The sequence below is a fragment of the Podarcis raffonei genome, chromosome 1 (assembly GCF_027172205.1).
Source record: "Podarcis raffonei isolate rPodRaf1 chromosome 1, rPodRaf1.pri, whole genome shotgun sequence".
Taxonomy (NCBI): domain Eukaryota; kingdom Metazoa; phylum Chordata; class Lepidosauria; order Squamata; family Lacertidae; genus Podarcis; species Podarcis raffonei.
Genome location: NC_070602.1, coordinates 44,968,039 through 44,994,724, shown reverse-complemented (window position 1 = coordinate 44,994,724; position 26,686 = coordinate 44,968,039). Strand labels below are relative to the sequence as shown.

At 41.4% G+C, this 26,686-nt stretch overlaps 1 protein-coding gene across 7 annotated transcripts in view; it reads right to left on the bottom strand.

Moving 5' to 3' along the window:
- Nucleotides 1-26,686, bottom strand: part of STARD9 (StAR related lipid transfer domain containing 9) — an 84,623-nt gene that overhangs the window by 11,425 nt on the left and 46,512 nt on the right. For 6 of the 7 annotated variants that reach the window (XR_008329831.1, XM_053383824.1, XM_053383807.1 and 3 more), the window contains 6 exons: nucleotides 24,526-24,663; nucleotides 23,331-23,413; nucleotides 22,115-22,221; nucleotides 15,203-15,396; nucleotides 12,771-13,239; nucleotides 1,345-11,499 (listed from right to left, as the gene is read on the bottom strand). Coding sequence is in view for 6 of the 7 variants with exons in the window: in XM_053383824.1 (XP_053239799.1) it covers nucleotides 1,345-11,499; nucleotides 12,771-13,239; nucleotides 15,203-15,396; nucleotides 22,115-22,221; nucleotides 23,331-23,413; nucleotides 24,526-24,663 (11,146 nt within the window). In the remaining variant the exon portion in view is untranslated. The remainder of the gene's footprint in view (nucleotides 1-1,344; nucleotides 11,500-12,770; nucleotides 13,240-15,202; nucleotides 15,397-22,114; nucleotides 22,222-23,330; nucleotides 23,414-24,525; nucleotides 24,664-26,686) is intronic. The other variant, XM_053383815.1, reaches the window with a different exon arrangement.

The following is a 26,686-nucleotide window of genomic DNA, read 5'->3' as shown; positions in this document are numbered from 1 at the left end:
CTGGACTGCAGCTTTATCTGCTAAAGAGTTTTATCATTGCATTTTCCTTGCTCCACCAGTGCATTGTGTATGGCAGCTTCGTCAGCAGATTGGAATTCTTAATGTGTCAGAGAAGAATTTGGTTGTCTGTTAGGAGCAATGCTAAGTGACGGTGCTGAATAGATGTTTATGTTGTTGAAATGATAATCATGCCCTTGAATGGCTTATTCATTCATATATACAGTGGTACCTCGTGTTAAGTACTTAATTCGTTCCGGAGGTCCGTTCTTAACCTGAAACTGTTCTTAACCTGAAGCACCACTTTAGCTAATGGGGCCTCCTGCTGCTGCCGCCGCGCCGCCGGAGCACAATTTCTGTTCTCATCCTGAAGCAAAGTTCTTAACCTGAAGCACTATTTCTGGCTTAGCGGAGTCTGTAACCTGAAGCATATGTAACCTGAAGCATACGTAACCCGAGGTACCACTGTATATATATCCTCTATCCTATGAAACTCTTGCAACTTTGAGGGAAGAATGAGAGTTGGATTACATGAGATATAAGGATGTTGCTAAAAACAGTAGCTAAGTCAGGCTTCCTTAAACTCAGCCCTCCAGATATTTTTGGCCTACAACTCCCATGGTCTTTAGCTAGCATGACCAGTGGTCAGGGATGATGGGAAGTGTAGTCTCAAAACATCTGGAGAGCTGAGTTCGAGGAAGCCTGCTCTAAGTGAAGTCCCCAACTTTCCTCTCTGTAACAGCTGATATAACCTTTCCAGGATGATGGTGTCAGAACAGACCTTGCCTGAAGCTTGTGATTAGTGAGGAGAGAGCTTAATCACAATCCCAGGTTTGAACGGTGCACTAAACCAAACCTTGGTTTGGCTCAGTGCAGCCGGAAAGCAAAAGGGACTGTCGAGGACCAATTCATGCGGTGCTGGTTAGTCAAACCATGTCTAAGTTTTTCTTCTCCCAACCTTACCTCAATGACAGCTGCCAGGGGTGGGGAGAGAATATGCTACATCATGAAGAGAATATGATGCATTATTACAGAACAGGGGAATGTGACACATGGAGGCTGTTGTCAGCAGCTGCTTTGTGTCTTCAGAACACCTAGTTCTGTTGTTTATTAAATTTGTACACTGCCCTATAGCCATAGATCTCAGGGTGGTTCACAACATGGAATTACATTATAAGAGACACAAAATACATAATAAAATACAAAACAAAAATAAGAACAAACCAATAACCCCATTCTAAACAAATACATCCAACAGATTCTGTAGTTTATTAAAAAGAAATATTCAAGATTGAAAAGCACTACTTCTAGCCAATTTTCTATTATTTTAAATGTAAAGTAATTCACCTTTCATAGAGTCGCTGTTTTATGGGTACTGATGTCAAGTCCTCGACTACTCCACTCTGAAGAATCCTCAGCTGGGCATCTGTTTCTCCAATGCCATAATTCAGCTTTGCTTCAGTAAGTTCCACAGTAAGAGGATGCTGGTTCATTTCTAAGTGTATGCTAGACATAATCTGGGCACGCTCTCTCCGGAGCCCCTCAATCTCCCTGGCTCTCCTTTCACTAAGCTGGGATCTCTCTTCTGCTTCAGATGCTCTTGTGTTAACGGTCTTCCTTTCTGCCTGGCTGTGGATATCACCAGCGCTTCTAGTCAGGCTAGTTAAAGAAGAACGGGAACCTCCCTGCACACCACACCAGTTGCTGAATTTATTGTGCAGAGGCAGGTCACGAAGACTGTAGCTTCGAAGTCTGTGGGTCTTTACTAAGGAAGTATTCTCACTTAGTAGAATTTCAGTGTTACACTCACTTTCAGTATCAGATCCTGTATCGTCATCTTCATCATCATCTTGCACACTGCTCCTTTCAGTCATTGGAAAAGGGCAGTGCTTTTGGTTTCTCCATGTCTGTTGGTGTTGCGGAGAAAAAGAATCAGGCACACATTCTGGTGTCTCACTTAACGATCTCTGAAATGACTTTTTGGTGGGTGAGCATTCTGAATTTCTAATGGGACTTTCATATTTGATTCCTCCAGAGAAGTTTCTCGCCCTCCTCGTGGCTCGTATCTGACGAAATGAACGTTCCACTGGAACAGCCTCTCTGTGATCATCCACTAAGTATTCCCCATGGCTAGAAAGTTCTAAAGTGCTACTTGAATGATAAAGTCTTTTGGTGTGAACTGCAGTATGCGTGTCAATAGTAAACCTGTGCTTTTGTTTTGAAGCACCTGGAAATTCTCTAGCTGCATTGCTATCAAAGCCATCTTCAGGCATTTTGTACATTTCCTTGCTCTCTCTAGACGTGGTAGACTCACTGTCCACCTCAGTTTGTGAAGAAGAGTCTACACATGGCTCCCAAGATCCAAAGTCATATTGTGGATCTGAACCATTTCCCCTAAAATTTGTTTCTGAGCTTGCAGTATGTTTCCGTTGTCCAACAGATCCTTTGAAAGAACAAGCAGACTTGCCTGATGTGAATTGCTGGCTGACTGGAGTGGCACTAAGAGTCAAAATTGGGGAAGAAGCTCGATCAACTAGCAAGCTATTATCCCTTATTCTTGGAATGTCAGTTTTACCAACAGGCTTCCTGTCCTGAGAGTAGCATGCTGGAGACAGAGAAATGCTAGAGGCAGGGTTACTAACCGCAACATCTGAAGACTCAGGTCTAGAACCAAGTGAAGATGCAACAGGGAAAAGTACTGCTGGGGCATGTAATGGTACTATTGGCACCTTTGATGAAGAACTGGAATCTCTACTTAAGGAAGGCTGAGGCATAAAAGAATCTTCTGGAATATCATCATGGCTTCCCTTGTCAAGCATGCCCTGCAATTTGTGTCCCATGCCTTCTGACATTCTCTCCTTAGTCAGAGCTACAGTATCTGTATGTACTAACTTCACAATAACATTTACCTCCTGAGACTTCATTGTCTCACTTTCTACATTAGTGCTGATTGTCCTTTCCTTGTCTTTGTTCTGAAAATGTCCTAAAGTATCTGTCTGAATGCCTATGTCTTCTGTTGTTTGGGTACAGCTGTCAGTTACAGTGGTTCTTGAGCTTTCTTCACCAATTGCTTTCTGGTCACTTCGTTCACTATCTTTAACATTCTGTAAGGACAAATTTCCTAGCAGCTCAGAAGTGTTGTGAAGCAGCTGTGAAAGGTGAAGGGAAAGATTCTGCACGCTTGACCAAGAAGAAGGCTGTTGGGATGTATCCTTGCTTGGCTCAGGATTTCTTGCAGATATATCTGTGTTGCTTCTCCGGTGTCTCTTCTGCCTTCTATGCCTTGTTGGTGCCTCTGTCTGTGTTTCCTGGTCACAAGTGAGTAGTTCTTGTGGTTTATTGGAGGATTTCTCTGACTCAGAAGGGTAGAGAAGAACAATTTCGTCAACTTGCATGGAAGCATTTCTAGACTGCTGAGAACCATTTTCACATCTGGAAATGCAGTTTTCTGGTGTAGCCTCAAGTTCATCATGAGAAACGTTGGTACAAGGCTTGCCACTCTCACCTGAATGGGTAGAGTCAAAGCCTTCTCTCGCAACATCCCATCCCTGGAGATCTTCTGTGCTACTTATGGTGCTGGATAACATTCTTGCATTAGCATATGAACTGAGATGAGAACGGAAAGGGGAGATTTGAGAATTCAAACCATTATCCACACTGGAGCACCTCATAACTGCTTGATTATCCAAACTCAATGGAGGTGGCTTACTAGAGACATCACTTGCACTTCCAAAAACATATTGTTTCCAACCAATCTTGCAGCATTCATCTTGCTGCCATGGGTGAATATATGGGTTGATATCGCTTGAACTGAAGTGCATTGCATCTTTATTGTCTGTTGCCTCCATTTGATGTCTTTGATCTTCATGTGTACTCAAACTGTGTTGGTGTGCCAAAGAAACATTATTTGAGTATTTCTCTGTTTCTGTATCCACGGGATTGCCAGTTGTGTGGACAACAGCTACTGGATAGTGAGCAGTGGAAGGATCTGAAGAGTGACTTTCCTGAGTGCTCTCTCTACGGTTTCTTTTATCACAGTAATTAGACCTCTGGGCTTGAATGGATTTCTTTTGAAATCTCGGTTTATATTTAACTGGCACAACATTGTCCGCCTTTAATTTGGATAAGCTTTCAGCTCTGTGCAGGTCATCCTCAGTTGGAGATGGTGGTTCAACACTCATATTTAACTCTTGTAATGACTTAGAGGTAGAATGTACAGAAAGGTCAACTTTAGAAGTTTCTGAAGCACACTCAAAATTAGATATAACAGTAATAGATGGTGCTGATAAACTATGACTCTGCAAACATGGCCGTTGTCCATCTTCTTTGCTTCTGTTTGAATTCTGTGAAGTAAAAACTGCATTTTCACTTTTAATTATCTCTGGTACAGGTTCTTCCTGCAAAGTCAAACAGCTGCTTCCTGATAAATACTTTGAGGACATGCTGTCATTTACTATTGAAATATTTAGCTGTTCCGACATTAAAGATTCTCTCTTACTCTTCATCACCTTATGTGCAATTATATGATTATCTGCATTTGTATTAGGGAAGTTGTCTATATCAACCCTCCTATTTAACTGTGGTGTACTCTGATCTTCTTGCATATCAAGACTTGAATGCAATGTGTGATGTAAAGTTTTGCCAATGTTTTCCAAATAGCTCTTTTGCACTGAAGTTGTATCCCTTGGTTCTTCACAAACATCTCTTTCATAATGGAATTTTTCAGTTTTAAATTCGTGTATTTCGCTGCAATCTAAAGCTGAGTTTCCTTGAGAGCTAGAGTTAGTGTCAGAAAGTGGGAGACAACCACGCTCTTTCATAAGAGAAAATGAAGTCGTTTCAGAAGCACATGGCTGTGGGTCTACTATCACAGAATTGTCACAATGGCTTTCCTGCATCAGACTGCTGGCAAGTGCAGGACAGGTTGATGCAGCAGCATTCAGAGGACCATGTGCCTCGGCATCACTATGACTAGTATTGAGGCTAGGAGAGGTATCTGAAGAAAAGCAAGCAACATTTGGAAAACCCTGATGACAAAATGCTCGACTTTCTTGTGCTCGAAATGAAGTTGACAAAAAAGTATTCTGCAGTGAGTCAGTATATGGTGGACAGAGAGATGATGTGAAGCCTTCCGGTGATCTTGGGGACTCTAGAATGTCCACATTTTTAAGCACAGTGCTAGTGGAGATATCTTCAACTGAACATAAAGCAGGTGGCAATGCTTTGTCACTTAGAACTATCTGTTCTAAACTTTGATAAGGAAGCAAGCTTTCCGCTTGCAATTTTATTTCTGTCCTATCCACATAATCCCCAGGCTGTGAAGACTTAGTATTTTCTTGTTTATGTAGACATTCAGGGAAATAATCTTGACCTTGGTTTTCCTTCTGATACATTTCCGCCGCTCGCTGAGTATTTTTGGTACTATAACTAGGATTAGTGATTTTACTGTCTTGCTGGTGGTGTACAGAGTAATCACCAACAGTTGAGGCAGGGACATTAAAAATGCCAGAGTCCAAATATTTGCTTTCCCCAAAATACAAAGCATCAGCTTTGTAGTTGCCCGTAGGGCATTCTAGCAAATGCGTGGGAAGCACTGTTGAGCTTTTCAAGTGACTAGCAGAGTATTCGGACAAATAAGAACTCATCCTGCACCCTGCAGCTCTGTCTTCACCAAAATGAGCATTTCCCCATAAGGCTTGGTCAGAACACCCTGAAAGTTTTGCTCCATCCTCAGATACTGCTATAGAGTCATTTAAGCACCCCATACAAAGATCATTAGAAGTTCTGAACACACGAATCTTAGTTTCTGGTTGGCACTCAATTTCTCCAATACTATTTCTTCTGTATTCTGTCTTGATGCAATCAGTGCCTAGGGATTTATGTGTCTGTTCATATGGGACTAATGAATCTTTCTGACTGACAATACTGTTAAAACACTCGTGAGAAGAAAGCTCTGGTAACAATGGTGTTGCTTCTTCTACATTTTCTCTGAAACCTGAAGAGGGATAAGTAGTTGTTTTATCTGAGGTTAATGAGTCTGATGTGGCAGTTTCATTTTGCGATGTGTTTAATGAATTTAGACACTTTTCTTCTTCTTTTGTGCTGTATTCTCCTCGAAAGCTGTCTGTATCGTCACTTGTACTTTCAGAAGGAAACAATGTCTTGAGAGGACTAGCTTTGTTTTGTGGGTCATCAGTAGTAGCTGATACTAGTGATGCACGGCACTCTGCAATATATGGTTTTGAAAATGTGTCATCCTTACTAGGATTCTGCTCAGCTGCAGTGTAATTAGACATTTTATTGGATATGAAGTCTTCCTTCCCCTGTCCATTCTGTTCTAGCTGATCAGGAGGAAATGCAATACATTTATTGTTCATGACAATGTCAGAAAGTGAGTCATTCCCCACCACTTTGTTAAAGGTACGTGACACTCTAGCTTCCAAGTCACTATCCATTTGTGTTTCATAGTACTGGAGAACTACTTCATTGTTGATACTATTACTTAATAGCATTTCAGGACTGCTTATTACGGTATGGTCACCCTTCATATTTTCTTCATCTGTACTTATTCCAGGCAGCAAAGAACTATATGCAGATTGATTACAAAGGTCTTCAGCAGTCGCAGAAGTTAACCCATAGTTGTGATTTCTGTGTTCTAGCGGACCTGTTTGGTTAATGGACATTGAATCATCAAAAATTTCATTCCTTGAAAAAATGAGAGGCAGCCTTTCCTTTTCTTCTGATAAATCACTTAACACGGTGTCATTGTTTGAAAACCAGTAACTACATTTGTTCTCCAACAGAAATTCAGCTTGATTTTGTGAAACATCCACTTCTAGGCTTTCTCTATTTTCTTCCAAATTTTCCACAACCTTTTGTGTTTTTAAAATACACACATTTTGTATAATAGTACTTTGGTCCAGTTTCATAGCTGTTGCCAATGGCAGGGGGGCTGTTGGATGTATTGTTTCTTTTTCCTTAGGTATGCAGTTATCTGGCATACGTTTATCATCACATATGCTTCCACCAAAATTTGCACCACAGTGTTCTGAAATATTTCCATGAGAATTTGTAGAAAGACACTTAGATCCATTGGTATTTTCACCACTGCCAGTTTGTTTAAATTCTTCACTAATCCCACTCTGTCTAATTACAGCTTTTTTGTCACCTTCACAACCATTACTATTGTCTTCTGGTGTCTCAATTATACCTGTGTAAGTCCAAAGCCCTGATGATTTTTCATGCTGTTGTGTTTTAATAATATCAAGACACACTTCTGTTATCTGGTGCACATCCTGCTCTTCTTCCAGATTGGAAGAAGTGAAGTATATTTCTGGTATTTCAGAATTTGTTCCATTATTGGTGTTGTCACAATTAATAAAACCATGTACTGGATTTTCTTGCTGCAATGCAACATTGTCATCAGTGTGTAGCCTAGTTAACCTGGAATTCACATTTTCTGTTGCATCACAATGTTCTTTGCTCCCCGTTTCAGAACAAATCACGTCCCCATTAACTTCATTTTCTTGAAGAACAGTCTTGGGATACATTAACAAGCTTTCTATTACAGATGTTTCATTGTCAGTATATATATTTTTATCATCTTCACTATAGGTTAAAGCATCTTCTTGTCTACACTCAATGGTTATTGCAGTTGCTAAGGGCTCAAAACTCAGGACATTTTCTAAAATTCTGTCAACCTGAACTGGTTTTTCACATTCGTCAAGTAAGTCTGTAATATTTTGAGTAAAAATGGTTGGGCTAGAACACCCAGCCGGCACAGTGCACTTAGAGCTTGCTTCTATGTCTGCAGGACAATCACTCTGTTTCACAGTTTCATGGATTTTATTTTCATTAACACTGCTTGAATGAATAATGCTATCGGGTTCCATTGCTGGTTTTGCTGGACATGGTTCTCCTTTGTTTTCATCAATCAGCTGGATATTTGTTTCTTCATATGTCACAGTTGCAGCCAGCTTCTTATAATGTTCCTCACTGGTACTCTGAAACAAGCTAACATTTTCTGAGTTCATCCTACTCTCTGCAGTTTCACTTTGAAATTCACCTCTACGGTAATTGTGCAACCTCTGACTATATTTAATTTCCAATATGTCACATTCCAGCTTATTGACACTATTCATTAATTTAATAAGTTCTTCAGAGTTTATTGTCTTACTATTAAGTTCACATTTATTATCTTCAGAAGTAGTTAAAGCTCCAGTATCAACACCATTTTTTGGATGTTCAGATTCTTTATCCACATACAGATTCTGTTCTTGGAAAGCTGTGACTGATTCAATTCCATCATTTCCCAGCATTCCCCCACAGTCCTTTTCAGTGTTATTTCTGGCTTGATTAGAATTCACTTCCACTCCTGAGCCATCATTTTTGCTAAAGTCCACATGGAAAACTGCAGCTTCCTTGCCCACGCTTGATGCAGGTATATGCCAAGCTTTGGTTTTGCCAGACTGAACACTGGAGCCAAACAAAAAAGTATCTTCAACTTCCTGTTGCACTGTGGGTTTCTGATCAGTGGTGCCAACAGAGTTAGGATCATTTACATTATTTTCCACGGAACTAGATTTGGTCAGATGAACATCTTTAAGTGCCATGGAACCCTGACATTTCCCAGCATATTTTCCCATTCCAGCTGTGTCTTGATAATGCATATTTGAAGTAGATTGGAAAGTGGATTTATCACCATCAACTGAAAGTTTAGTTTCCCCCCCATTTTTGTCCATAGTTGAACATATTGATTTGTCAGTCACCAAATCCATAGAAGCAGATGAAGATGTTCCCTGGCCAGAAAAAGAGGGCATGGTTTTTCCCCCTTCACTGGTCTGTTCCATCGTATTTTCAGCATCAGAAGTTAACAAAACCTTTTGGCTAACACTACTTCCAGAACAGTCAAGTTCTGAACCTGAATGAGAATCACTTGTTAATAATTTAGTCTGAATTTCACAGTCACTTTCTGAACACAAGTCTTTCTCTTGAGCTTCTTCTTCTTCTACTTCTCTAAATGAAGGGACCTCTAAAGCAGATTCTGTCACCGCATCTCTCTTTTCTTGCATACTGAATCGCTCAGTCTCAGAAATTTGTATTGGTAGAGCAAACTGATCCCTGTGGCAAAAATCTGTTTTCTCACTTTGACACAATTTATTCTCTATACCAATTTCTTCTGCAGCCACTTGTTGGTATCTTGTTTTTGGCACCAGATCAAAATTACTTCCACCACGTATTAAGTATATCTTGTCACTAGAATATTCTTCTTCCCCAACATTGTTGGTACTCTTGCTTAATGCATCACAGAGATAGAAACTTTCACCACTAAATAAATTCACTCCCTCTTTTGAAAACAAATGTTCATGACCTTGATACTTTTTCTGTGCTTTACCCAATGCAATCAAGTCAGGAGATCCACTAGGTACTGCGCAGGTGGATTTATCTATGGGGTTTAAGTCAACTACCTCCGAATCTCTTATGTTGCTGTTAGAGTCACAGTCAAAGTCTTCTTTTTCAATTGTTCTAAAGAGGCATTCTTTGAAATTAGTATTTACATAAATGTCTTCTTTCTGTATAGTAGCAGATCCACCCTCAGATAATTCATCAGGCTGCTGGCAATTAGACTCAGGTAGAGAAGCAACTTCAGAATAACCATATTTTGTAATAAATGTAGAACCATGACCAAACTGAACGTTTTTGGTTGACAGAGAAAATGGTGGCATGGCTCCTGGAGCTTCAATTTCAAGGTGTTTCCTTGTTTCTGGAAAAGGTACTGATGGTGAAAATAATGTTTCTATTGTGTCTGGCTCATGAGAAACCCAATACGGTTTTTTATAACAGGAGACAAATGACAATTCTGCAGCTGACTGCCTTAGGTCATCTTTCTTCATCCAGCAGTTTGACTTGTTAATAGGGTGAAGCTGAGCAACCCGGAACTCTGAGTGATCTTGGGAAGAAGGCATTGTTATGATGGGGCTGGTCTTTCCATTTTTTGAGTCACAAGACAACCAAGCATCTGGGAGAACAGGAAGGTTTTCACCTGCAGCATTTGATCTTTGATCAAATGAACTCTCTGGTCCCGAAACACAAATTTCCATTTCTTTTACTGATTGATCATAAATGCTACTAGAACTAGACTGTGTACTAGCATCCAGATAAAAAGAATCAGTATTCAGATTCAAGTCACTGGGTCTTCTTACACTTTCCTTACAGATCTCATGGTTTTGCTGCTTGTTGCTCTTTCTGGATTCTGACCTTGGGTTTTGCAAATTCCAAAAAGCCTCTGCCGGAACTTCATCAAATGACTCTAATTTGGATTCCTCTGCTATATCTTCTGAAACTTCATCAACATCCCCTAGACTATCAAGAGAAAAGCTTCTTTCATTCATAGTCCAATTATTGTTTTTTGATAAAGATGTGTTTGCTAAAGGTGAGGCAGACTGACAGTTATCAACAGGTTCCTGATGGACCTCAAGAAAATTAGATGTATCTTGACTTTCAGTTTTCTTGACTTTTTCAGAAAGAGAATCTTGGGACATCTGGCTGTCATCACTTTCAGAACCTTCCAGCTCAACTGTGTCCTTGATTCCAGATGACTCCGTATGACTCAGTTGACTTGTCAAGATATTTGCACTAGCAGATGAAAGAGAATCTACAGAATAGGCACTATCTGTATCAGAAAACTCAATGTCATCATCTTCTTGCCAGCTTCTCAGTGGCTTGGGGACTGCTTTTGAGATTCTATCGCTCAACACCTCAGCACTGTGCCACCTTTTTTCCTCATGACAGAGGGGTGGGGGGGCATTTATATTGTTAAGGCTTCTTGCTGAAGTTGCTAACCTCAGGAGTTCAAGCTCTTCCTCTGATTGTTTGTCCTTTGAATGTCTTTTCACATTATTTGCTGTTTGGCTTAGATGCTTTTCTGGCGGTTCACCATATATTGCTGATTTTTTAAGTTCCTTAGAAGAATTTCCTGGAAGTGAAGTTTTGTGCTTTTTTCTTGTATCGGTTCTAGTCTTTCTGCTAGCTTCCTGAGCGTCACTTTTTTCTAAGTGCTTCCCTTTATGCTGATTTGAATCTGCCGGTGCTTTTGGTTTTCCCACCTGTCTTCCTGTTTCAGATTCACTTTTTTTCTTGAAGTGGTCAGGAGAACTGGTCTTAGAAAACTGGGCTTTAGATCTAGTTTGCCTTGGTCTGCTATTTGATTTCTCCATTGTTTCAATTTCTTCACAGATAAGAGAAATTACTTCTGTATTACTACTGTCATTGTTCACTCTTCCTTTACTTCCCAAATATAATGACTTTTGAATTTTGATCTGCTGTCTGTTGGTTGGGAAGGCAGAATCTCTGTCATCATGAATGTTATCTCTTCTGGAAAGTTCTTTAATTGCTCTTGGAAGATACTCTACAGACAGTGATTTCCTTGGTTGGTTAACTTCACAGCATCCATGGCTGTGTGCTGAGGTAGGTACTTGAGAGGGATCCCTCTTCAAGAAAGAACTGTAAAAGCAAAATCAACAATATGTTAAGAAATTTGCTTTATGGTGTGGTTTTTTTTTTAAGTCAGGTGCAACATTGCTTTCATAATCATGCTTACCCCAATGGAAATCCTATCATTGTCATTTGCTTAGGAGTCAAGTGGTTGTTCCGTGGTGGACTAATAGGCAAAGTACCTAAGTTGATGCTAAGAGCCTACAGCAGGAACGGGCATCCTGTGCCCCTCCATCTGATGCTGGAATCCAATTCCCACCAGCCCCAGCCAGCATAGCCAATGCACAGAGCTAATGGGAATCAAACAACGTTGAAGATTATAGGCTCCCCATCCCTGAACCTATAGTATGATTGCTGCTTCTAACCCAAGATCATAGGGACAGTATTCAATTAAATATTTCAACCAGTGCGACAGGATTTTCCCCTTCTTCCCACACATGCCCTATACTGTCCCCAAATCTGATCTAGAGGGTTGAGGGAACCCCAAGTAGAGAGTTGGGGGTGAGGAGGTGAAGATTAAGCTGGACAGGCAGAAATCCTTGCCCTGATAGAACAGTCTCCTTAGCACTATGTTGAATACAGTCCTATGTAGACAAACATACCAAGTCAACCGAGTTATGAAGCACTAGTCCTTACCTGAATGGCCCAGCAATTGAGAGACCAATAGGAGGCCTTGACAAGCTATCAAATCTTATTGGGATGAACCTGCTGACCAGCAAATCTTAATATGACATGGTCTGGATTACACTGGATCTGAGAGGATCTCAGTGTTTGTTGAACTGATATGTTCAATCTTGGAAACTGTATATTACTATATAGGCAACCTCTGAGCTAGTGCAGAAAGTGTGGCAATTTATACAACATTTCACCAGTTCATAAACAGGTGATCTGTTTCCAAGTTTGGTCTATAAAGTCCTAAATGGTTTGGAACTACTGCATTTAAAGAACAGCCTTCCACCTTCCACCTTCCAAGGCAAGAAAGGGGACTATGCTTTCTCTTATGGCAAGCTGCCTCAGCAATTCCCTCCTCAGAGGTTTGCCAAGTGTTGTCCTTTTCTTTTCCAATGTCACATCAAAACTTTTTCATTTGCCTTAACTCTCACTCCTGTCAGTTATGACGGGGCTCTAATGATTAATCAACTAAAAGTTTAGTTGACACATCTGCTGATGAGACTGAATAAGCTTGGAGCCACGACATTTAACATGCACTTTGAAGTTAATGAAAAATGTGCTTTGTCAGAACAGATTAGTGTTTTGAGAAGTATTGTGCAAATATTCACCTGCAATGTGTTGGCTGATGATTTAAAAAGCTGTTTCTTCTGCATTGCAAGGAGCATGAATCTGATTCTGGCCGTGAACACTTGAAGTCCCCAGAAGATACTGTGGTATCTTGGTCCAGAGACTGGGAATGTTTCACATTATCCTCATTAATCCAGCAATTAGCTTCTAAGTGTTCCAGGTTTTTCTTGGCCTCTAGCAATTTTTGCTTCTTCACAATCCTCTCAAGATGCACTTTAACCTTCTTCCGGCTTAAATGTCTTTCTGCTTTCTTCAAAGAGTATTTTCGTAAAAGTTCTAGCTGTACCAGTTTCTTCTTGTTCTGTTCTGTCAGGGACGGGCCAGTTTCTGACTCCAATACGTTCTGGACTCCAGCTTCTGCATATGATTTGACTTCTGTCTGCACTGCAGATTCCTGCTGCTGTTGCTGGACAGCCAGCCGTTTCTTTTCATCAATGAGCCACTGCTGGTCTAGGAAAACAAACAAATAAATGAACAAAAAGCATGAAAATCAGCAGGTCTTGTCAGCTCTGTTGTAATTTATCAACAGCACCGAGAATTTATGTGGAGAATAATCAACTCTATGTCAATTTTACAATTTGTTTTGAGATATAATTTAAGCAAGATCAGCCTGACATTGTGGGTCTAGGTGCTGTGAAGTTGTGGCGGAGGGGCCAAGGCATGTTGAAGCTGCAGTAAACACAGGACAACCAACTGGGATTCAAACAGGCCACAGCTTTATTGATTACAGATGTCAGCAGGTTTTGGCACAGGCATTGGGTGTGTACCCTGAATCAACCAGTCTAGTCTGTCTGCTGGTTGATTATTTGGTTAACCAAGGTTAAGGATTGCCCCATGTCTTACATCAAATCAGAGTGAACTTCCCACCCAAGATCACCATTTTGAGGGTGTTATAGCCCATCAGTCACCTTCTGGGTGTCTAGACATAAGCACCTCACCCTGGATCCCTTTAATGGGATTCCTTGGAGGGGCAGGGCTCCCAACCTCCCAGTCCACCTAGACTAAGGATCCAACCAAATGCCTTATCTGCCATCAGGTTGTGACAATTGCTGTGAGGTAGGCAAAACCCTCAGACAAGCCCATTTTGTCTGCAGGCAAATTCTTCCCTGTCCCCGAATATGGCAAACTCAAGATGACCATAGCAAGGTCTTACGCAGGACCTACCGGCTCACCCTTGAGCAGTCCTACACATAAAGTGTGGGGTGGGTAATTGATGAATCCAGCATTGACTGAGGCCAAGGCCTAGGCACAGCTGGCTTTTATAACCAGTACAGTGGTACCTTGGTTCTCGAACTTCCAAAATGTTTGAAAACTAAAGTGCGGCTACCGATTGGCTGCAGGAGCTTCCTGTACTCAAGCGGAAGCTGCATTGGATGTTCAGCTTCTGAAAAAAAGTTCGAAAACCAGAACACTTACTTCTGGGTTTTCGGCGTTTGGGAGCTGATTTGTTCATCAACTAAGCCGTTCGAGGACCAAGGTTCCACTGTACTTGAAACACTGGCTATTCTTGGGTGTTTTTTGTTTTTTAAAGAAAGTGTTTTTATATAAATAAAAACTAAAGTTTGGAACTCTGAAGTTTGAAGTATATATGTGTGGCTAACATATTTGGATTATACTAAGATTGTAATGTTGGGGGGGGCACATACGCCCACCAAATTTCTGCTGGAAAAGATGGGAACAGTATGGGATCAGTATGGAACAGTATGGGATCAGTGATACTATAATACCCTGGTTGAGGCCCACACATGGGGACAACTATCAGCGCTCATCTGGACATCTTAGTGATCAAGCAGGGATATAAGGGCCCAAGTTGTTCAGGGCTTTATACATCAACACATATCAACTTGCTCCTTCTTCTGAAGTATCCTCAGTGACATCCCCAAGTAGCCAAATCTGATGGGCATTAAGCATATGTCTGCTGATTGGTTGGAATAATCACTGAGATTAACCTAGGAAAGAGGAGGAATAATGACACTGACAGCAGCAGGAGCAAGATCATACAATGACACCCAAAGGAGATGAAAAAAGTTGGGCATTCGTATATCTTTTTTTGTGGGAAGGGGGATTTCTACCCCATCCATAAAGCTATTTTTGACCTGAGAAATGAGACTGGGGGATATCTTATACAGCCTTAATTCAAATTTCTGCAGCTATATCCAAATTTTAAAGTCAGAGAGCATTTCAAGCTGGTAGTTTTAAGAAGGACAAGAATGTATTTTAAAGTATCGTAGGGAAGACTCATCCAGCCATTGAATATAAAATATAAATTGCTGCTTGAGCACTAACCTCACTTTAAGAATGATAAAATAATGGGTGAAAGAAAGAAACCAGAGTAAAATGAGCAAATTATGCATCAAGAGTGTAAGTAGGGAAAAAATGAGAATGGAAAGTGATAATGGGAAAGAAAACTCACTTTCTTTGATCCACTGATTGATTATGGCTTGATCATGCTCTAGTTCTTGCTCAGCTTTGATCTGCCCATCCAAGATCTGCTGTTGTAATTTTTCAACATACTGTTGCTGCTTTTGAATTTCCTTGCTGTGGAGAACCTCCTGGTTCTTCAGCTTTGGCTGACATTCTTCATGTAAAGCATCTCTCTGTTCACTGCTGGAAAATTTAAAAATAAAATTAAACCAGGAAAGCAACATTATTGCAGGTCAAACATATATCTCTTTAAATCGGTTTAAGTTTCTGTCAGTCAAAATCAAAGTATCTAATTGTGCAATGAAAAGTTCAGGTGCTAATGAAAGATCCTAATGAAGGAGGATGGGTAAAGGAAAGGATATGATGTCTATGTGTGTTGCATGTGTGTTTGCATGTGTGTGATGTCACAGTAAGGTCAGAATGTTGACGGGTAGCATGAAATTTAAAAGAAGCTTAATAGCGGGCTCCACTACTAGCCACATAATACCGTATTTTTCGCTCTATAACACGCACCCGACCATAACACGCACATAGTTTTTAGAAGAGGAAAACAAGAAAAAAAATATTCTAAACGAAACAGTGGATGTATGATTTTTGTGGTTCATGCTGTGGCCACAGACATGTGATCTGACGGTGAGTTTGGGGTAGCCCAATGCAAAAATCCTGAGGATCCATGTGGATCCATGCTTTGTAACCACGTTTTTGCATCACTGCGGCCCCAGGCAACAGTGGGTGCATGATTTTTGGGGTGCAAGATGTAGCCATGGACATGCTATGTGATCTGATGGTGAATTTGGGGTGACCCAGTGCAAAAATCCTGAGGATCCATGTGGATCTGTGCTTTGTAACCACGTTTTAAGTGGGGAGGGAAGGAAAAGCACTCAAGGGACAAGGGACATGCGTGGGGTGGGTAGAGAAGGATGCTGTTAATAATGCAGAAGAGGGGTATAAGAGGAGAAGGCTCCTCTCCTCTCCCGCTTTGCTCCTTTAAAGCAAGCAGGCTCTCTGTCCCTCTCTCCTCCCCACTCAGCGGCTCTTCTCCCGCTTTGCTGTTTCAAAGTGAGCCACGGAGGAGGGAAGGAAGGGGAACCATGGATCCTCTGCTCACGACTGCAGCAGATCCCCCCACCATCCGTAGGCATTCGCTCCATAACACGCACAGACATTTCCCCTTACTTTCTAGGAGGAAAAAAGTGAGTGTTATGGTGCAAAAAATACGGTAGTTATTTCATTTTAAAATATTTATAAACTGTTCGCAATATATCAGAGTGGTGTTCAGAAGATCAAAAATAGTTAAGCTGTTATTTTAAGGTAGTCAATGAACAATAATTCAAATTTTATTTCAGAAATGTCTTGGGTAAATAAAAAAAGGCATAAGAATGCATCTAAAAGTGTAGTTTATTAGAACATGCCTTATTTTAAATGGCATTGAATTCCACATCAAGGGGGAGGGGGGTGTCTTCTGCTACAGGGCATCCATCAGCTTGACCAAGAGTGAGTCAGTCCCAAACCCAGGTTGGAACTCTTATTGGTACAGGTCAAGATAAACTACTTCATTCATACTAGCAGAACAGTAGCATCCACTCAGAAGTAGCACTCAGATTACCAAGGGAGGGAGTCCCAGTCCCCTCATTCTGGCTGCAGGAGGCCCATGATTTGTCTAAAATTGGGGATGTGAGGGGACATAGCTTTGGGTTTCATTAAGAACTCCCTTACATTTTGCTTTATAATCTGAGCACTGGCCAGAATGATGAGAAAGTTCCAAGGAATATACGTAGCTGCCATTCTAATCTGTCTTTATATCATGAAGGCCATTTTATAGATGGGGATATGAGGGAAATTTTATCAAGAATATTTGGGAGAAAGATTGTGAGAATCAGGGCAATGCACGTGGAGCAGACAAAGGAAAGGAAAGGAATGATGGACCATTCTCAAAGTGGCTCCAGTTGATGCTGATGAGTCCCTAAAGACCTGCTCCCTGCCTTGCAGGCCTTTTCCCACCTCGCCTGGTAGGGAGGGGCCCTGACTGATTCCAGCTACAAAAGCTGAGGTTGCTGAACAAATTCCTGGGCTGGGGTAATGTTATGGGGAGGTGGTTGTTGTTGGGGAGGGCGGTTGTTGCTCGTTCTAATCAGTCAAGAGGGTTGGTTGAGATGGCAAGGCATCAAACACAATGCTACAAGGAGACATTAAACCCTAATAACTGAAAATGATCACATAAACATTCACTCAGATGGTGTGTTGGGCACCTCAGCAGATTCTGCAGTAACAGCATCAAGAGTATTTTGACTGGCTTCATTCATAAACTATATTGCAAACAATTTGCAGTGGACTCTATAGCTCCACTAACAGGGGTAGATAACAGCCCTCTGAACACTCTAAAGAGCTCTGTCAGATAACTTACTTGAGGAAGCATTGGAGGAAGTACTTCATTGCTTCCTACACTACCATGAGGTAGGCATGATCATGCACCTCTAACTAGTGCTTCAGAATGTGTTGTGTGCCCATCTGCAGCTAGTCTTCCCAATAGTTTCATCACACAAAGTTTGCAGGGATACCAGGCAGCCATACATGCTCTACAACACTGGAAAGAGCACTCATGAGTGACTGTGCCAAAAGTCTGTTGTAGCTCCTCATTCTAGAAGGCCAGGGCTTTCAAAATCCTCATGAGCATTCAGGAATCTCCCAGGTTCCACCAGAAAGTGCCCTGATCCTGACACTGGGGTTATTTGGAACCCCTCTCTCCTATTTTGAGATTGCCCATCTCACCTGGAGCAAAGAAAAAGTGAGGGTGTGGTCCTGCCATTTGTATAGGGCTGATGGCAAACTAAGACAGCCCCACTGTTGCCAAGGTGGCCATGAAGTCCCAAGCCAACCCCACCCCACAGTCTCGGAATGGACACTGAAATTTCTAAGACCACCATCCTGGGTTCTTTACCTTCCAAACCTCAGTCAGAGAGGCTGCTGGCAACAGGGTGGACAGGATGAGCATAATCCCTCATCTGTCTCTATGGTCCAGCACCAGATACAAGCCGTATAAACCCACTCCAATGTGGAGTGGTATTCTTGTGATGGAATCTGTATGTACCATGGGCAAAACCCTTCTGGCCCTCTGGCCCATGCTGGTGCTGAACTGAGTACTCAGCCCATTCCATCTACTCAGGTCCAGTATCCAAGTCATCACCCTAATCCCTATCAAACCATGGAATAATGAGGTTTTCAGTTGCAGTGTGGCATCTGGCACCATTGCCTATTAAAATTCATTCAAAGCAAAAATCTCTTAAGTTTTTTCCTTGTAAAGTTTTACAACTTTTTATAGAAAGGGAAAACCCAATTTCCAATTCAAAGTTGTATGACTCATTATTAGAGACCAATATATTTATTGTGATTTGTATTCAACTGTTTCAGTTCAGCAAAATAACTAGCTAAGAGGGGCATGTATCATTAGCTGTTTTGAAGAATGGAAACCTGCTTTTTAAACCACCAGCAGCAGTTAAGATCCTCACTTAAAGCAATAATTTCATTATTTGCCTTTCCTTCTCCACTGCATGTGTGTTAGTGCATTCCCATACAAGAAGATTTTTGAGTTGAGTCGAAAATGTTTTGTGCTCAATTGGTACAAGAGTCTGTAAACATAGCCAGTGGAGATTCCCATATCGCTCTCATGTTAGGAGGCAGATACTGTATAATAGCTGAAACTTCTGGACAGTTATGGATGTCAGTCCTGATGAAATGAATGGAAAGTGTACCCAGCTATCAATGTAAGGTGCATCCATTCTAGTTCTAGGATTATCTGGAGGCTATGAAACACCTGGTTGCCAAGGAAACAAATAAATGATCCTATACCTGGCAAGTCATAAGCCATATTTACTTCCAAGCTTTCTAAATGCATATGTCTTCCCCTCAGCTAAAGAAGAAGAAAGGCTTATCTAAAGTCTTTTGTGGCTCTAAACCAGGGGTCAGCAACCTTTTTCAGCAGGGGGCCGGTCCACCATCCCTCAGACCATGTAGTGGGCCGGACTATATTTTGAAGAAAAAAATGAACAAATTCCTATGCCCCACAAATAACCCAGAGATGCATTTTAAATAAAAGGATACATTCTACTCATGTAAAAACACGCTGATTCCTGGACTGTCTGCGGGCTGGATTGAGAAGGCGATTGGGCCGCATCCAGCCCCTTGGCCTTAGATTGCCTACCCCTGCTCTAAACTGACCAGAAGGCTCCCTTTATGGACTATATTTTCTTCAAAATATAGTCCATCCCATTACAAGGAACCAGAAGGCTCCTTTTACCCTTTTTCTAAAACATAAGAACTTGTCGTTAAAGCTAAACACCCCATTTAAATGGGAAGCTGTAGTTCAGCTCAAAAAGTAATTAGACCAATTCAAGGAGAACAGGTCTTTTAAAAGCTGTTAAATGAGAGGCTATTAACCTTCACGCAGACCCCCCCAGCTTTTTTTTTTTTTACACACAGAAGCTGCAGCTGAATGAAGATCAACTGCTGTACACCAGTCCTATTCATGGTCACCAAAGCATTTGCTAATGGACACTACAAAAGACAGGATATTAGGCTTTATGAACCATTCATTGCTCAGGTCTTGAAAAACAGCGGTTATAAAATGCAACAGTGCACACCGTACTATGATACAGTACTGCAGATCTCTACAATTTTTGCTATCTCAGTGATTAATGCCACAGAAGGAGAAAATAACTGAGGGGGTTGCATTACATAAAGTGAAGAAAGCATTGGTTTCTATGCTCCCGTATTTCCCAGCAATTCTTAAAAATGTCAGCAGATTCAAGTACTCAATCCAAGAACAAACAGAAAACATCCTATATGTATTCAGAGCACAGAGACAACTGCATTAAGTAGATTGGTAATAAAAATTCATCCAGCCTGATGCTTGCATCACATAGGTAACGCCGAAGGCATGAGGTGCCTCTACTGAAATACGAAAGAACTGGAAAATGGCAGGACCTGGGGCTTGGATGTCAGTCCCATCCACATCAATACTGTTTTTATTGTTGTATATTGCAATGTTTAGGCATGGACACTTCACTGCCTTGAAGTATAATTGCTTGTTCTGTGGATAATCATTGACACGGTAATCTTAAGTAGCATGACGGCAGGTGTTCTGCCACAGCTCATCCCCACCCCAAACGTTCCACATGGAGAATAATGTCAAAGTAAATGCATTAAAATTATTTGTTACTATAAAGCAGGCCTCTATACTCCAAAATTTGCACAGGTGGTTGTTTTACTGGTCAACAGAAGCATTGTCACCCAGATACTGATACAACTCCAGCTTCTTTCAGGAACTGTTAAATCCCAGCATTTCATGAACTAAGAAATAAACCTACTAATCAAGTTTCCCTTCTTTCAATTTAAAAAAAAAAAAGTTAATGAAGCCATACCGTGATTTAAAAACCCCAAAAAAACATTTACTCTAGAAGATACTGTCTTTTGCTTTGCCAGACCCGACTCTCATCATGGAATGACACAGGCAAAACAAACAAACTAAGGCATGGGGAGAACAGAAACCCTTTGTGGAATATAACAAACATTGCTCACTAGATTTAACAAACATTAAAAGCATAATTACAATGATAGAATTCATATCAATAAATAGTAATCAACACATCCAATGTTTATTTTCTAAATGTCACTGACCTTAAACCAATTGTAAGTACCAATTGTCGAGAACATTTCTAGGATTATGAAAACAGCTGATTCATTTTTCATCTTCTCGTCCTATGCGTTAACTTGGCAGTCAGCATACTAAATCAGCCTTTTGTAGAATCACGTTTTCTCCCGGCTGTTTTGTCATCAGCTTCCCAGGATTCTATTGTGTAACTCCCTCCCCTCTTCCCCAAAAACGCCTCTAAGGCTTATGCAGAATCTGGCGGCTTCTACAGCATAATGCAGTTTTCAGTAGCTATGGCAGCCACAGCCAAGTAATGAAGCAGAATGCTTTGCTGCAACCATATATGGAGGCTTGGATCACAGATCCCAAGCAAAAGGCAAAATACAGTCCCTGAAAACCATTGTCAGATTAAAAAAAACAAAAACAACTCAGCCAAATCAGATTTCCCGAGTCCCTAAATATTAGGTATAATTTAGTTATGAGATTTTAAAAAACAGACTAGGGATGAAAAGAAAGGTATTCAGTATCCCTGCAAATCAATTAAGGCTAGCACTCAAAGCACTTAGGAGTCTGAGTTATAACACAACAAGCTCATCCATTGATTTGCATTTTTGTCCGATACCTCTCCCCCCTGGCACATCTATCCAATCAAGAGGCTGTTTTCAATACCACACCATAACCTCGGCATAACACAGCAGCAGCAGCAGCAGAGGACTACAGCAGCTGCGCAGGACCTGACATAAAATTTAACCCATACAGCACAGCTCAGGCTAGATATTGTTCTTTCTTAAAGCTCTTATTTCTGTCATGAGACAGTGCAGCTGGGATGCAGACCCAGAATCATTAAAAGAAAAGAATAAGCTGTGTATGAACTTCAGAATATACATTATGTAAACATTCCCAATGGTCTCCCCTAGTATTAAGAGTAGTGGGAAGGCTTCAGAACTGTGAAAGCGTGGCTATGCTACTATAAAAAATAAATGCATTTGTAGGCCACTGTATTGTTAAAAAGGAAGTGAAGTGAAGATTATGGGTGGAATTCAACAACTTTTACAAATGTGATAGCATTTCAGTATGCCAGATGGAATGACCACCTCCTTCCCTTATCCCGTGCTGTTCAGGGGGTTCTTCGGACACATATACCAGTAGCCGATTTCAGGGGTCAGAGGAAGGAGGGGGGCAAGTGTGGAAGCTGACAGAGTTTGTTAGATGAATTCTGCCCATTTTATTTCAGTTAAATCCTTTTAAACATACCTTTCTGTTTCAGCTGGATAAAAGCTATGAGGAAAGGAAGGGAAGTCACCATCCAAATCCAGCCATTCAAGAGATCTGCAACTTATCACAGAAGAGGACTCACTGATCTATAAAACAGAAAAGATGGGGAAGGAAGTAAATACCACAAGATGATTAAAATAATTGCTAGAATCACTGTTGCGAGTTTTTGATGTAAGATACAGCCCCTGCTCCATAGAGCAAAGAGTTTCGATAATGAAACCTAGATTTAAATCCCACTTTCACGTCTTAGGCTGGGCCTTATACCCAAGCCAACCATGAAACAAAGAGCTTGGGTCCTCCTGGCTGACAATGATGGCTATAAATATGTACGCAGAAAGAGGACTTAAGTTACATTCAGGGTTTTACCAGTGATTCTGAATGCTAATGTGCACAATCTATTGGACAAAGATTCAGCACAAACCCTAAAGAAGTGAATAGGAATTCTCAAAAGATGTGCCATTTTCCCTAAACCTGAATTTAATTTCAATGAGAACAAGAAAAGGTCCTGTAAAATTGTGCCTATTTCAGCTACTCTACAGCAGACCTACCACCTCAAGATTCCTGTGCTGCGGTTCCAACTCTTATGTGTGCGTGGGGGCACAATGCATGAAAGTATGCCAGAATCAAACTATTTGCTGCCCGCTGCTGTTTATTGATGGACAGCAGTACATGTGTACAGGATCTATGGGTTTAAGTTGAACAGAAGTTTAACATCAGTCAACAGTGTGATTCAGCAGCAAAAAAATGTATCGCTATTCTATGATTCAGTGGAGGAGGGAATGCTTAAGGACTCCAGCAGAAGAGAACCCTGAAGGACTCTGAAGGCCAAAGACCATGTGGCATGCCACATCACCTTCTTCTGAAACTGCCCTTCTAGGAAGGACCAGAACCACTATAAAACATCTGACCCAAAGCACCATCCTGACCAAACAACGCAAAGGACACCACAGTCAATGGTATCAAGTGTGATGCAACAGCAATTCCCTAACCTTTTCTTTGGGGCATGCTGTTGTTTTAGAAGGTACATATGTTTTCTGCTGGCAAATAAGTAACCATGGAAACCATTAGAATCATAGAATCATAGAATCATAGAGTTGGAAGAGACTGTTCTCATATTTACTACAGAGTACTGACATTAGCAGTCAATGAAACAAGGGGCGGGGGGGGGGAGCAACAAACAATACTCCAAACTTACAGATCGTCTTTGTCTTAAAAGGGCAGCCTCAGCTGGGTGGTTGAACCTAAACTTGTGAGCTTTGCCCAGAATAACCAGAGCTCCTAAAAACAGGGGTAAGAAAAGGCAAATTGAGAAACCAGCAGTTATTTAATCTGTTATGCAAATATTTGACTTTTCCTATGTATTTATAGTACATTTTACTACAAATATGGTATTTTTTTAAAGCTACAATTAGATATAACATATTATCTGTTATTTAGAATTTATTTTTGTTAACAGTCTAATTCTGAAAATATTCTAGTAACAAAAAGACATTTTAGATCCCACTTTGGAATTAACTCGGCTTCTCAAATTTTTCAAAATACCTCAAACAGTTTTTTATTTTATTTTATTTTATTAATAATATTTTTATTAAAGTTTTAGCCTTTCTTCATAAGGAAAATGCCCAATCCCCTTTGATCATTTTGGTTGCCTTTCCGCTGCAGATTTTCCTGCTCAATTGTATTTTTATTTTAACTGTACATGGTATTCCAAATGGCATCATGATGTTGGCAGATTTATTTTCATTCTCTTTCCAAGCAGCATTATAAAATTATTAATACAGATACGCCACAGAATGTTCACCACAGCCAGCACTGCATGTAGGATGAGACTTGCACACCAGTGCTGAAGGCACCTTTATAGTGCTTCTACTTTGAAAGTTACTTGAAATGAAATGAGATGAATCCAGAACTTTAAGACTACCAATATATCTGGTGCATCACATCATTAATATATTCACTATTGAACTCAAGAGACATTCAGCTATTGACTTTCATTAAAAATATCTGAGGCACTGAGCCAAAGCTATCAGGTATACGCAGCAGAAATAAAGTTAATGCGTTTTATAGAAGGAAGTATTCATCCTGGCGCTTGTCTTTAAAATTCCAATTTAGCTCTAGGGTAGCCTAGAGTAAAACAAATATAGAGCAATTACTGCAGTCACAAATTTGTATAAAAACAAATGATATGCAGTGTAGGCCCATGTTCTCAGAAGTCCCACTGAAATCAGGAGTACTCACTTCTGAGAAAACATGGCTAGGATCAAGTCATGCAATGCTTCAATGTACTTTATAATCCTGTTCCATAAATCTGTTCTCAAATCATTTTACATATCTGCCAGGTGTGCTTGACAGCAGCAGTACTGTAAAAGAAATAGTAGTACAGGATTTACCTTGTGACAAACGAACAGAACCTGTGACTTCATGACCGTTCACAACGCAATGCGCTCCCTGAAGAGGCCGCAGAGTCACAATCCCATGCTGGTTGTCTACAACGCAATGGTCCCTTTCAATGCACTGACCCTGCAAAACTGCAAAACACATGGATTTATTATTTAATTATTGTTGTTTTTTGCAGGGTGGTGAAGGAGAAACATTCATTATTTTCTTGGTACAAAACTCCAGTGCAATTATCCAGAAACACTAGTAAGGATAATCGTGCTATTTGCTATTAATCTGTACTACCCTTAAAATAATTCATGCAATGCGAGGAAAATTTATGACAAGTCTCTGTCAGATGGCTCACAATTTAAGCAGCACAGTTATATTCTTGAAGAATTAGGTTAATCTACTATACAGGATTTAAATTTATTCTTCGCAAATGATCATTCTAACCAGTTTTTGAAAATAAAACCAATTTGTTCTGAAGGCATCTGTACTTCTCTGTCCATTTGTTTCCTGATATAGTACAGCAAACAATGTTATTTAGTTTCCAATTTGTGATGCTATTTTAATAAACTTTTTTTTTTAACTTGCTTTCTGTGTGAGACAGAGTGCAAGAAATTTGTGAAAAGAAATCAAAGTGAATGTTCAATAAACAGGTCCTGGCATTCAGTTCTTCATCAGATCACCCTCCCATCCTCCATTTGATTATTTTCTGTCATTTGTAATTTTGACCTTGCTATGGACTATTTGTTGGTCTCCGTATTTGCAGCCAGGCAGGAATTTGTTTACCAGGCCAATTGGCCCCAGTCCGGTGGTTGTGTCTACCTCACCACAATACTCACAACTTTTGATGGTTAGGCATTAGACAAACTTTAGTCTTGGCAGGGGTGGAGGAGGGGTGTGTGGAGGGTGCGGGCCGCCCCGGGTGTCATCACTGAGGGCGGTGACAAAATGCTGAGCGGCACTTACCGTGGGGCCTGCAGCGTGCCTGAGCCACGTGTCTCTCTGCCTGCTGCCTCCCCCCCAGTTGTAGAGAGGCTGAATGGGAGGAGGCAGGCAGACTCCGGAGGCCCCACGGTGTGCCCCCACCCCTATGGGCTGCTCGCCCCGCCCCTGGGTGCACCGTCCCAGGCGCCCAAGCAGCTTCCTCCGCCACTGAGTCTTGGATGGAGGGGAGGCTATGGTCTCTGCCTACCCCTCCAAATGTAATGGTATCTCAAGAAAGGGATCCAGGAGGAGTTGCTTCTGACGTTATGCCCAGGCGGGGGTTTGGGCCACAGCACACTTCAAGATGGAGATCCCTGTGGGGGTCCTTCTATCTGATGCAAGTCATAGGACTGTTGGGTGGCCCAGGGTTTCACTTCCGGCAGGTGGGCCAGAAGTCAATGGCTATGGCCCAATATCTACGCCAAACCTCTTGAATCTGTAACCAATAAAGTTGCGGCCTTATTTGACCCAATGAGTTGTGTCTGGATCTTTCTAATTAGTAGAGACACCGTGTTTGGTTCTTTCTAATTAGTAGAGATACCGTGGGGGTGTGGAACTTTGGCACACAATACACAGGTCCTCTCAGAGTTGCAACACTTTTAAAACATCTGCCTCCAGTTCAGCAGAATGCCTGTAAAAAGGTAAAGGGACCCCTGCCCGTACGGGCCAGTCTTGCCAGACTCTAGGGTTGTGCGCTCATCTCACTCTATAGGCCGGGAGCCAGCGCTGTCCGGAGACACTTCCGGGTCACGTGGCCAGCATGACAAAGCTGCATCTGGCGAGCCAGCGCAGCACACGGAACGCCGTTTACCTTCCCGCTGGTAAGCGGTCCCTATTTATCTACTTGCACCCGGGGGTGCTTTCGAACTGCTAGGTTGGCAGGCGCTGGGACCGAGCAGCGGGAGCGCACCCCGCCGCGGGGATTCGAACCGCCGACCTTTCTATCGGCAAGCCCTAGGCGCTGAGGCTATTACCCACAGCACCACCCGCGTCCCTGTACAGACCCAATAAAAGAACACCAAAAGAACCAAAAAGAGGCCCAATCATTATGGGGACATTGGGGTAGCCATCAGGACATCACCCCCAAAACCAAATTAACTTTTCCCACAGCATGGGGAATATGCATGCTAACCTCTCCTACCAGGTCTACTCCCCACTGGAGTGAGGCAACTGAACACGCAC